Below are 13,147 nucleotides of genomic sequence, written 5' to 3'. Positions count from 1 at the left end.
TGAGGGTGGGGTCTCCACTCTCCCCTGAGGGTAACCTGTTGTGACAGTGCATCCGCTGTAGTGTTGAGGTTGCCCGGGATGTGAGTAGCTCGCAGCGACTTGAAGTGCTGCTGACTCCAGAGGAGGAGACGGCGGGCGAGTTGTGACATACAACGTGAGTGCAGACCACCTTGGCGGTTGATATATGCTACCATTGCCATGTTGTCTGTCTAAACTAACACGTGCTTGCCCTGGATCAACGGCCAAAACCTCCGCAGGGCTAGCAGAATTGCCAACAATTTGAGGCAGTTGATGTGCCAATGCAGTCGCGGGCCCGTCCACAAGCCGGCGGCTGCGTGCCCATTGCAAACAGCACCCCAGCCCGTTTTGGGGGCAACCGTTGTGACCACGACGCACCTGGAAACCAGTTCTAGGGGAACACCTGCCCGTAGAAACGAGAGGTCAGTCCAAGGGCTGAAAAGATGGTGACAGACCGGCGTGATGACCACACGATGTGTCCTGTGGTGCCATGCCCATCTCGGGACTTGATGCCAGTGCTGAAGCGGTCTCATATGCATCAACCCGAGCGGGGTGGCCACCACTGAGGATGCCATATGCCCCAGGAGCCTCTGAAAAAGCTTCAGTGGAACCGCTGTTTTCTGTCTGAACACCTTCAAACAGACCAACGCTGACTGGGCGTGCCCATTCGTGAGGCGCACTGTCAAAGAGACTGAGTCCAACTCCAAACTGAGAAAAGAGTTGCTCTGAACCGGGAGGAGCTTGCTCTTTTCCCGGTTGACCCGAAGCCCTAGTCGGCTGAGATGTGAGAGCACCAAGTCCCTGTGTGCGCACAACATGTCCCGAGAGTGAGCTAAGATTAGCCAGTCATCGAGATACACTATATTGCCAAAAGTATTCGCTCACCCATCCAAATAATTTAATTCAGGTGTTCCAATCACTTCCATGGCCACAGGTGTATAAAATGAAGCACCTAGGCATGCAGACTGCTTCTACAAACATTTGTGAAAGAATGGGCCGCTCTCAGGAGCTCAGTGAATTCCAGCGTGGTACTGTGATAGGATGCCACCTGTGCAACAAGTCCAGTCGTGAAATTTCCTAGCTACTAAATATTCCACAGTCAACTGTCAGTGGTATTATAACAAAGTGGAAGAGATTGGGAATGAGAGCAACTCAGCCATGAAGTGGTAGGCCACGTAAAATGACAGAGCGGGGTCAGCGGATGCTGAGGCGCATAGTGCGCAGAGGTCGCCAACTTTCTGCAGAGTCAATCACTACAGACCTCCAAAGTTCATGTGGCCTTCAGATTAGCTCCAGAACAGTGCATAGAGAGCTTCATGGAATGGGTTTCCATGGCCGAGCAGCTGCATCCAAGCCATACATCACCAAGTGCAATGCAAAGTGTCGGATGCAGTGGTGTAAAGCACGCCACCACTGGACTCTAGAGCAGTGGAGACGCATTCTCTGGAGTGACGAATCACGCTTCTCCATCTGGCAATCTGATGGACGAGTCTGGGTTTGGCGGTTGCCAGGAGAACGGTACTTGTCTGACTGCATTGTGCCAATTGTGAAGTTTGGTGGAGGAGGGATTATGGTGTGGGGTTGTTTTTCAGGAGCTGGGCTTGGCCCCTTAGTTCCAGTGAAAGGAACTCTGAATGCTTCAGCATACCAAGAGATTTTGGACAATTCCATGCTCCCAACTTTGTGGGAACAGTTTGGGGATGGCCCCTTCCTGTTCCAACATGACTGCGCACCAGTGCACAAAGCAAGGTCCATAAAGACATGGATGAGCGAGTTTGGTGTGGAAGAACTTGACTGGCCTGCACAGAGTCCTGACCTCAACCCAATAGAGCACCTTTGGGATGAATTAGAGCGAAGACTGCGAGCCAGGCCTTCTCGTCCAACATCAGTGTCTGACCTCACAAATGCGCTTCTGGAAGAATGGTCAAAAATTCCCATAAACACACTCCTAAACCTTGTGGAAAGCCTTCCCAGAAGAGTTGAAGCTGTTATAGCTGCAAAGGGTGGGCTGACGTCATATTAAACCCTATGGATTAAGAATGGGATGTCACTTAAGTTCATATGCGTCTAAAGGCAGATGAGCGAATACTTTTGGCAATATAGTGTAGTTGAGAATGCGAATGCCCACGCCCACCTCCCTTAGCGGGGTAAGGGCTGCCTCTGCGACCTTCACAAAGATGCGAGGAAACAGGGACAGGCCGAAAGGGAGGACCTTATACTGATATGCCTGACCCTTGAATGCAAACCGCAGGAAGGGTCTGTGTCGAGGAAGGATCGAGACGTGGAAGTACGCGTCCTTCAGGTCTACCACCACGAACCAATCTTGATGCCAGACGCTTGCCAGAATGCATTTTTGAGTCTGCATCTTGAACGGGAGTCTGTGTAAAGCCCAGTTCAGTACTCACAGGTCCAAGATTGGCATCAACCCACCGCCTTTTTTCGGTACGATGAAGTAGGGGCTGTAAAACCCCTTCTTCACCTCGGCTGGAGGAACAGCTTCTATCTCCGTGCAAGGTAGCAGCATTTTCGTCCTTCACCAAGGTGAAGTGTACACCACTGAACCTGAGCGGACGCCCGGCGAACTGAATCGCATAGCCAAGTCGGACAGTCCGAACCAGCGTTTGGAAAGCACAAGCTATGCGTCCAAGTTCCGCACAAGGGGGACCAAAGGGGCAGGATGTGCCGGATAGCCTCCGTCTACTGCTCCACCGTCGAGAACTGCTGGGAAAAGTCCTTGATGGTGTCGCTGAATAGGCCAGCCTGGGAGATGGGGGCAGCAAGGAATTGTGTTCTGTCGGCCTCATCCATCTCGACCAGGTTGAGCCGAAGGTGGCGCTCCTGGACCACTAATGTGGACATCGTCCGCCCGAGAGACCGCGCCGTGACCTCCGTCGCTGGGAGAGTGAGGTCGGTCACCGAGCGCAGTTCCTGCATCAATCCCGGAGCGGAACTACCCTCATGCAGTTCCTTTAGCGCCTTGGCAGACTTGCAGGAGAGCCATGGCGTGCAGGGCAAAGGCAGCTTGTCCAGCAGCACCGTAGGCCTTGGCTGTCATAGACGACGTAAACCTACAGGCCTTGGACGGGGGCTTTGGGCACCCGCACCAGGTGGCAGTGCTCTGCGGGCATAGGTGCACCGCGAGCGCCTTTATCAACCGGGGGATTGCCGAATAGCCCTTGGCCGCCCCACCATCGAGGGTAGTGAGGGCGGGGAAGCTGAAAAGATCGGGACCGGACAGAAAAAAGTGCCTCCCATGACCTTGTCAGCTCTTCATGCACTTCCGGGAAGAAAGGAACGGGGACGGGGTGTGGCTTTGTGTGGCTCCGTGAGGTCAGGTACCAATCATCGAGCCACGAGGATTCAGGGAAGAGCAGAGGGTTCCACTCTAGCTGACACCCGCGGCTGCCCAGGAAAGCATGTCGTCATCTCCGCGTCAGCCTGTGACTGGGCAATCGTCCCCAAAGGGAGGAGCCCAGCTGAGGCTTCCGCGTCCGACTGGACGAGCCCGCTCTCCGATGCTGCGCTCGAGAGCTCATCACTTTCACGGGCTCCGAATAAGAGGTCAAACTCGCCGTGAGACAAGCCGGCATACTTATCCTGAAGCCCGATTGGGGCAGACGAGCATACTGGGGCATGGGAGGTCCACGGGGGATACCCGGTGGAGGCGGTCCCATTGCGGTCCCCATGCCATAGACATGTCCTCGCAATGAGAACATGACCATCCACGAACACTGTCTCCGCGTGAGCAGTGCCCAGACATGAAAGACAGTGATCGTGACCATCAGAAGGCGAGAGATAATGAGCGCAACCAGGAATAACACACATTCGGAAAGGCATCTTTAAAAAGACGCGTCTTTAAAAAGACGTTCTGTGTATGCCGCACTTTTAGAGAAATATACTCTTTTAGACAAATATACTCTTATTTCTGCCGAAGTGGCCAGGGGCAGTCTCTGCATTGCACAAGTGCAGAGGGGAGAGAAGGAATTCATCTCAGCGAGCATGACCGTTCGGCTCCGAAGAGAAAATCTGAATGAGTGGTTGCATACCAGCTCCTTTTATACCCATATGTCCGGGGGAGTGGCATGCAAATACCACTCGCCAATTTCCATTGGCCTTTTATCAAAGACCAGAGGTGTCTCGGGCTCCCAAGAGTAACCCCTAGTGTCACTACATCGACACAACATTGAGTGAGTGACAGATAGGGAACAGGATGTTCTTTGATGATTTAGGTGGTAAGAAGAGCATATGGCAAAGACTCAAGAATGGTCTACCTCAAGGGAGTGTCCTGGTATCCCTCTTATTCAATGTCTACACAAATGACCAACTAAGAAATGCCGACACAGTAAGGTTCATACAGTATATGCAGATGAGCTAGGTATTGCTTCACAAGATAAGGTGTTTGAAGTGGTGGAGAATGTCTCACTAATGCTCTCAATGAGCTGACCCCATACTATGAGGCCAACCATCTACATGCTAATCCCGCCAAGACCCAAGTCAGCGCATTTTCTTTAGAGTACTGTGAGTTTCCTGTGTACTTCGGTGTCACCCTGCATAGAACCCTGTCCTTTAAGATGCACATTTAGAAAACTAAGTCAAAAGTGTGCACTCGAAATAGCATCATCTGCAAACCGACTTCTACTACATGGGGTGGTCATCCTCAGACACTGAACTACTGCACTAGCCCTCTGCTACTCTACTGCAGAGTATGCCTGTCCAGTATGGGAGAGATCAGCACATGCCTCCATGCTTGACTCTGCCCTCAACAGCACTTGCAGAATGATCACTGGGTGCCTTAGACCCACCAACATGGATAGTCTTAAAATCCTGGCAGGTATTGTTCTTCCAGATGTGAGGAGAGCCTCTGCAAGCAGAAGATAGAGATCCCGCCAAGCCAGTGACAACAGACATACCCACTTTAGCCAGCAGAACAAAGACTTCCATCAAGGAAGGCATTCCTCCACTATGCGCTGCTAGCAGATTCTATCAACGCTAGCACTATGCGCTTAACTATGTGGCAGGAGAGATTCCAGGGCCTGCCCCCAAACGTCTCCATGGAGCTACCAGCCAGGGAGAGCTTACCACCAAGAGCTGATGCTTCATGGAGAGAGTGGAGGTGTCTTAATCGACGAGTTTATGCACCAGAAGATGTAAGGTCAGCAGAGCAAAATGGAGACATTTAAATGGAGACACCAGCTGTGAATGTGTGACAGACCAACAAACGATGGACCACCTCCTGACATGCCCTCTGCTGGCCTCACTTTGCCACATGACTGACCTAGCAGACTATAACGATGTTGGGAAAACTGCGTGAACCTATGGATGGACTTAATATAGATTACTTTGCTGCTGGACACAAGAAGAAGAAGACGACCACAAAAGACTACCTTTTTGTAAAAAAAAAAATAAAAGCAAAAATCGAGGTTACAGTGAGGCACTTAAAATGGAAGTGAATGGGCCAATTTTTTGGAGGGTTTAAAGGCAGAAATTTAAACCTTATAATTTTAATAAAAGCACTTAAGTTAATTCTTCTGTTAAAACTCGTATTATTTGAGCTGTAATGTTATAAATCATCATTTACTGGGTTTACAGTGTTTATCATGTTACGTCATCAGGGCAACGAAGTTGTACAATTTGATATAACTTTACATAGAAAAGGTTAGGAAGTGATTTTATCATACTAAAATAATATAAACACGCATATTGTTTATGTCTTGTGACTATACAGCACTTTTGAAACATTAACGTTAATGCCCATTCACTACCATTGTAAGTGCCTCACTGTAACCCAGAATTTTGCTTTTTTTTTTTTTTTAAAGAAAAAAAATGCAAGTCAACTTGCATTGAACCCGGAATACTTCTTTAAAGATTACTATGATTCATTAGAAATATTTTTGGGATTTGCAAAGTTGCAGGAATAGCAAAATCATTTTTTTTTCTCAGTTTAATTATTTAGTTTCATAATGCATTTATGAATGCATTTTAAATATAATAGTTATATTTTTCATCATATTAATTCCATGTATGTGGGGTTCAAGTAATAATGATAAATCAGTATTGCCTGTCAATGATAATTTAAGTGTGTGTAATTTGGCTGCTTTCAAATGCTTCTGGGAAGCACCATTAAAATAAGATACATAAAAGTTTTAAAACATCTCACCAGGAATCTCATTTTCATCTTTTGCAATTTGTAGTCCATCACTGATAATGATCTCTTTAAGTGATGTTTATGGTATAGATTAATGTTTTTCTGCCACAACCTTATATTACAGCATCAGGAGTAAATGGGATGAGTGGCAAAGGAAACTGAGGTCTGAACAAAGCTGAACAGAGCTAAAACAAAAGTGAAAGTAAATCAGTTCTCAATGCAACACAAAAGCTCAATGCAACCACAGATTAAAGATGGAAAACTACCAGCATGCTGTGTTTTCTGAAGCGAAGAATCTCTCAGATAATACACTTAAACAAATAAAGAAGTACTTTCATATCAAGAGAAAATCTGGAGGGGGTGAGTGTGAAATCCAAAAAGTCAGAGACAATGTCTACAAGATATGTTTTATTGAGAAAGAAGGTGAGCAGATTTATATTTATTTATTTATTTCACTTTCTCTTCATCTTTTATTCAACCAGGTCAAAGGCCTAATTGTTGGCATATTGTTATAGATTTATAGCATAATCTCACTCATGCATTTGAATTTAAAGCCCAGGAAAGAATACTAAGCCAAAAAGATCACGCCATCATTCTACCTGGACAAGAGGAAATTTCTGTTTCGTTAAGCCGTGATAATGTATCTGAGAGCAACAAAAAACCGGAAGCATCTGATCAACAGGTTCGTTGCACAGTTGTCAAACAAAGATTTAGTTCAGATTTGCTCACTGTATTAATGGTTAATTTGCACTGCTATGCTTGGTGCTTATAAAATGTGGACAAACCTGTTTCTGCTGCGGGCAAGAGAGAGACAGACTCTCTGTGTGTTTAAAATAAATGGCTTAAGCAGTTCTCAGAAATCATGGAACAGAACACCATATTTAAATGCAATCATAATCAGTGTTGGGTAAATTACTTTAAAAAAAAAAATTATCCACTACTGATTACTTCTCTCAAATTGTAATCGGATTACTTTACAGATTAATTCATGGTAAAAGTAATCAGATTACTAATTGCTTTACTTTTAAGTTACTTTCTAAAACCAATCAAACCTGTGGAAAATACAAACGTGACACTAATAGCTCTTTTAGTACTTTAATACTGACTGAAAACAATAACAAAGACAGCAACATGGCAAAAGAGTTTCAATGCATTTCTAAAAATGCAACTTAACTTTCTTATCTCAAATATGCTGTAGTAGTATCTTCCGGTGTGTGTGTGTGTGTGTGTCCCCGCTATCTACAACTTTCTAGGCTGTGTGTGGCAGTATGCTTGTTTATCTGCGTTTGTGTTGGTGTGAAAGACAGAAAAAGAATACTACCCAGATAGCATACGTACATCTCCGAGATGTCTGTTTTAGATATTTTCATCTGGAAAGCACGCAGTCTAATTAATCTGCTAAACATCTTACTAAGATCAAATTTACAAACATTCTAAATCATAAATGTCTCAAAGACAAATGCTGAATGTCTTATTGACATCCGAGACATACTTATTGACATACGTCGTATAGACATTTTGCAGTTGAGCAAACAACCTAAAAAAAACATCTTCCAGATATAAACAGACACATCAAATAGACATCTGGGTGATGTACGTGTGCTATCAGGGTAATGAACTGAAATAATTTCTGAAAATGCATTTGCAAACAGCTTTGAAACCATTGTGTATTTTAATGCTTGTTGTTTTTTTTTTTTTCGGTGTGCATATACAGGTTTGCTTGTGTGTTGTATCATGCAGGTGTATGTGTATGTGTGCATATACAGTATGTCTGTTTGTGTGTGTACATGTGCAGCATTAGTGTGTTTACACAACTTTACAGCGAGTGGATTATTTCTACCTCCCTGCTTGTGCTCGGACAAATTGAGTATCCTTTATCACTTGCACATCTGTAACGCTATTGCATTGTATTTGTGTTTTATTGTGAACAGTACATAAAGAACATAAAAGAGCTGTTTGCTTAGCAACATCTTTTTCAAGATGCCGTTCTGCAAATGTTTCCACCTTGTGAGCGATATATTACTCTGTCAGACGGGAACGAGTGCTCTTTTACATATACGCTCGAAACGATCACCTGCCGTAGCAAGGAGTTCTGGGCCCCCTAACTGTATATTGCTCTGGGCCCTTTACCTATTAAAAAATATAATTTTGAATTTGTTGTGGGCCCCCCTGGACCTTTGGGCCCCTAAAATTATTACCACCTTTCACCCCACTAGCTATGGACCTGCCTCTCCTCCTCCCATGGCAGCTGCAGAAGGACACATGAGGGAGGCATGCGAGGTTGGGGAAGAGCGCAGAGATCTGAGAAGGATTTGTCGCCGGCCCAGCCTTGTGTGCCTCTCTCCTCCAGCCAGGGCTGGGAGCATGCTGACACAGCGCTCGCTCAGATTGATTGTGGGTGCATGAAAACTTGAAACATTTTGCTTTCGTTTTCAATTTGAATAAACAACTACACTCCACTGCGTCCATAGTAACGCCACTCACTCATCTGCCATCACCTCATATGTATGTGTCCTCTATGCCATGGTGATTTGTTAGAGTGCATGCTCATTAGCTGACGCAGCAACACATAAAAGGACTAACATAGGAACGTAAGAGATTTTAAAATGCATTCTTTTTAATTAATTTTATTGTCCTAGCATTAAATGTGTAATCTATGTAGGTAATTTTATTAATGTCTGTAACTGTAATCAGATTACTTTTTTAAAAGTAGCATGTTACGTTACTACACGAAATGTAATTAGATTACAGTAATACACCAATTTGTAATGCGTTACACACAACACTGATCATAACAGAGGAACAAGGTTAAATTAAAGACACTCACAACATTCATTAATCACACTGAAGTACATTAAGAGCCAAGATAGGTCTAGATGTGCCCAGCAAGACAAAATTATTGCTCATTCTGCCACATAGAGCCAGTGCAGATTTATTTATTTATTTTACATTTACTTAATAAGTGCATTGGAACTACAGTTCAATTCACTTATCTAAACCAGTGTAATGAATGACAAACTGTAGATCCAAACATAATGTATTTTAGTATGTTTAATTGCCAATAACCTGCAAAATTGCAATCAGTTATACCATCAAAACAGAAAAAAAAATTGTATTCAACCGAATGCCGTCTCAAACTTGTATTCATTTTTTATCTGCAGAACACAAAGAAATAATTTTTTTGGGGGGGGGGGGGTAAGTCCTCGTGGTGGCATAGTGACTCGCCTCAATCCGGGTGGCAGAGGACGAATCTCAGTTGCCTCCGCGTCTGAGACGCGTATCATATCACGTGGCTTGTTGAGCGTGTTACCGCGGAGACCTAGCGCATGTGGAGGCTATTCTCCACGGCATCCACGCACAACTCACCACACGCCCCACCGAGAGTGAGAACCACATTATCGCGACCACGAGGAGGTTAACCCAAACATGACTATTCCCACCCTAGCAACCAGGCCAATTGGCATGCCCTGGATTTGAACTTGCTGAGCTACCCAGGTCCACCAAACAAACAAAGATATTAAGGATATACACTCACTGAGCACTTTATTATGTATACCTGTTCACCTACTTATTCATGCGATTATCTAATCAGCCAGTCGTGTGGCAGCAGTGCAATGCATAAAATCATGCATATATGGGTCAGGATCTTCAGTTAATGTTCACCTCAACCATTAGAATGGGGAAAAATTTGTATCTCAGTGATTTCGACCATGGCATGATTGTTGGTGCCAGATGGGCTGCTTTGGATATTTCTGTAACTGCTGATCTCCTGGGATTTTTATGCACAACAGTCTCAAGAGTTTACTCAGAATGGTGCCAAAAACAAAAAACATCCTTGTTGATGAGAGAGGTCTACGTAGAATGGCCAGACTGGTTTGAGTTGACAGAAAGGCTATGGTAACTCTTGCATAAGGAGACTGCGGGTGTCAATATTTACTGTATAGTAAATAATGACTTAAATTTTGGTCTGTTTCTCAAACAAAACGATCATATCACATTACAAAATAAATAATGACAGTTTTGATTTTCATTGTGGCACACTTTCCACAGGTTGTTAATAATGTTTTGAATGTACTGAATTTAACATTGTTCCTTTATAATGACTGCATTTCAATGTGGTTTGAATTCTGTTCCATACACGCTGTGAAAGAATTATCCTGCTTATTCATTATGAAAAATTATCTACATGCTATTAATGAATGTATTCATCATTTGTTCATTCATTTAGACATATGCAAGTGCTAAAAATATGGAGAAGGTTTTTAAACTTGAGCATTATCTTCTACATTACCTCAAAGAGTGCACAAAGGCAACTTCAGACTTGGAGCATCATCTCTCTTTGCTCGCCAGCACCTTCCAGATCCACATTGACTCTGAAGAGATAGTGGTAGTAAGGGACCAGGCAGCTCAAGACATCTGTCCCCTAAAGAAATGGGATTTTGCCGTGGAGCAAGTGTTTGAGGATCTCCCGAACCGATATACCATCCACTTTGAGGTTGAAACAGACCGATTGGAAATTTTAAAAGAAAACTCTTTCCTCTTCAATGAGAACCTAAGAATCTATTTTGAAGACAAACTACGTGTAGCTGTTGTGGTTGGAGAGAGTGAACAAGTGGAAAAGATTTCAAAATATGTAGATGCCTTGCAGGCGAAACAGCAGGTTCAAAAAGACTGCACCATATCTGAGAAACAATATGCCCTTGTGAGAGAACAGTTTGAACAGACCAGAAAGTGTAGTTTCCCTGCCATCAAAATGAAACAAGAAAGACCAGGCATTGACTTTGACCTCATCAAAGACCTGACTTTGAAGGGTCCAGAGAAAGAGGTCAACGCAGGAGAAAAGGAGCTTTTAAACTTAGCAAGTGGAATTAAAGAAAAGAGTATATCACTGCATCATGCACTAATGACCTTCTTTTCATCAAGTGATGGAGTACAGCACTTCCAAAACCGATTCAAGCAGAGCCTCCGCAGCCCAGTTATGCTTGAAACCGCAGGTACAGAACTTCTTCTGTTGAGTTTATCAGATGGAGCGCTACAGGAGGCGGCTGCGGCCATGCAGAGAGACCTGTGTTTTGAGACTGTAACTCTGGAGCTGACTAACAAGCAGTCATCTGAATTTAATACACTGAAGGAGGCCTTGAGTGAAGCCGTCCAGCAAGCCAATCATGGAGGGGTTAAAGTGGAGCTTAGCTACCAGCATAGATCAATATCTGACCCCAGTATCGACGCTCAACTAGTGGGCTTTACAACTGAAGTTTGTAGGCTGAAGAACATCTTGTTACAAACGAAACCATGAGAACACCCATCACTGCCTCTCTCTTTCCATGCCAGAGATGGTAAAACACTTCTCTGAGATTCTGTCGCTAGTCGGAGTTAAGAAAAGTACTGTGGAAATAAATCCAACAAGTTCACCTTCCCCATGTGTTCACCTCACAGGACCTCGTTGTGAAGTTGAGATTTTGAAGGAAAACCTTGAGTCATGGCTACAGAGTCTTGTCACTGAACGATTCGAGGTAGATGGACCTGGAGTTCAACCATTTTTTCAAGGGGAAGGTATGGAGACCTTGAAATTAGCACAGAATTCTTTTATGGTTCGGATACTGCCCATTGATGAGGGACAAAAAACCAGTAAAGTGCCGAAAGACACAAGCTTTACCAGTCTCCAGAACGTACCAAATACTGCATCTATTGTACAACAAATGCAGACCAATAACAAAGAGATCCACATTAAACTGGTGGTTGGTGGTCTTGAGGAACAGCAGGTAAAACTTATCAAGGCTGAGTACTAATTTTAAATGACTTAGGCTGAGTAAATATCACAGGCCAACTTTTCTACACCTCCCAAGCTCCCATTCTGAGTAAACTTTGTGATTTCCCTCATTAATACAGGCTGATGTGTTTGTTGCTCCAATGATAAAAATGAACTTAACCTCAACCATGGTTGGATTGTGCCTATTGCAAAAAGCAGGACAACAGCTTCAGAGTCATTTCAACAGTGCCAAGGGACAGCGTACACTTACGCCTGGAGATGTGCTGGAGGTTAATGGGACACCAACGCTGGGATGCTCCAAGATTTTCTTTATGGAATGTGTGCCCAAAGGTGGAAAAAAGGACAACAGTGGACAAGTAAGAGACATAGGGTTCTATTTTCATGCCTGTGTTACACACAACATTGCGCTACATCTTATCCAGATCCTTTGATCTAAGTGCAATTTTTTGTGCCTGGGCAATGTGTAACTGGGCATCATGGGAGTGTTAATGCTGTCTGTGGGTGTATGCACACAAACATTGGGGTTATTTGCAAAAATATATGTGAGGTCCATGTAAATGAATTGCCACAAAGTCTAATTTGCTGTTTTTGTGAGAAATAAGTCATTGCACTGAAGATGTCTGAAAACCATGTCTACTCTCAGCACAAAGTCTGAACTCAGTCTGTGCATTGGCATGTTGGTAATGTCCCTGACAATAACAATTAATGCTAGCCATGGTGTTGTATGTCAGTAGATCAATGTGATTAACCAGGTAGGTAAAGTTTGTCAAGAAAACTTTGTTGTTTGCTTCACAAAGCCTTGTCTGAAGTTTAAAATAGTTTAAAGGTTATACAGGCCTTGCAGTCAGACAGGCAAACAGACAGACAAAAAGTCAGACAGAGGAACAGATGGACAGAAAGTCAGAAACTCAATAAAGACAACCACATAGACAGAAAAAGCTTAGAAAGGCAGAAAGTGCATTACTACTGTAAGCGGTTGCTAAAGTCAACTGAATGGTTGCTAGGTCATTGTTAGGGTCTTCTGGGTGGTTGTGGAGCATTGCTAGGGTCTTCTGGCTAGTTGCTAGGCTGTGTTAGCTTGTTGATAGGCTTTGGATGGATGGATGGATGGATGGATGGAGCAAGAAAGAAAAAAAGGCTTGACAATTTGAGTTTGAAATCATGAACATTCCGTGTCAGAAGCTGTGTCCCAAATGACACACTATACACTATGC

At 44.1% G+C, this 13,147-nt stretch overlaps 3 protein-coding genes across 14 annotated transcripts in view; all 3 read left to right on the top strand.

The window, feature by feature from the left end:
- Window positions 1–6,420, top strand: part of LOC127453271 (coagulation factor XIII A chain-like) — a 38,101-nt gene extending 31,681 nt beyond the window's left edge. Inside the window, exon 8 of the transcript XR_007899395.1 lies at window positions 6,288–6,420. The gene's annotated coding sequence lies outside the window, so the exon portion shown is untranslated. The remainder of the gene's footprint in view (window positions 1–6,287) is intronic.
- On the top strand, window positions 6,289–11,625 carry LOC127453009 (uncharacterized). Its single transcript, XM_051718992.1, has 3 exons — window positions 6,289–6,586; window positions 6,718–6,845; window positions 10,392–11,625. Exons 1-3 carry the CDS (start codon window positions 6,418–6,420, stop codon window positions 11,457–11,459), a joined length of 1,365 nt encoding a protein of 454 aa, XP_051574952.1. The 5' UTR covers window positions 6,289–6,417; the 3' UTR covers window positions 11,460–11,625.
- LOC127452923 (protein mono-ADP-ribosyltransferase PARP14-like) overlaps window positions 11,473–13,147 on the top strand; it is a 51,301-nt gene continuing 49,626 nt past the window's right edge. For 10 of the 12 annotated variants that reach the window (XR_007899334.1, XR_007899338.1, XR_007899333.1 and 7 more), the window contains exons 1-2: window positions 11,473–11,925; window positions 12,053–12,289. Coding sequence is in view for 9 of the 12 variants with exons in the window: in XM_051718866.1 (XP_051574826.1) it covers window positions 11,488–11,925; window positions 12,053–12,289 (675 nt within the window). In the remaining 3 variants the exon portion in view is untranslated. The remainder of the gene's footprint in view (window positions 11,926–12,052; window positions 12,290–13,147) is intronic. The other 2 variants (XM_051718875.1, XM_051718885.1) reach the window with 2 other exon arrangements.

This window comes from Myxocyprinus asiaticus, chromosome 2 (assembly GCF_019703515.2).
Source record: "Myxocyprinus asiaticus isolate MX2 ecotype Aquarium Trade chromosome 2, UBuf_Myxa_2, whole genome shotgun sequence".
In the NCBI taxonomy this organism is placed as follows: domain Eukaryota; kingdom Metazoa; phylum Chordata; class Actinopteri; order Cypriniformes; family Catostomidae; genus Myxocyprinus; species Myxocyprinus asiaticus.
This window is presented reverse-complemented; position numbering and strand designations above follow the sequence as displayed.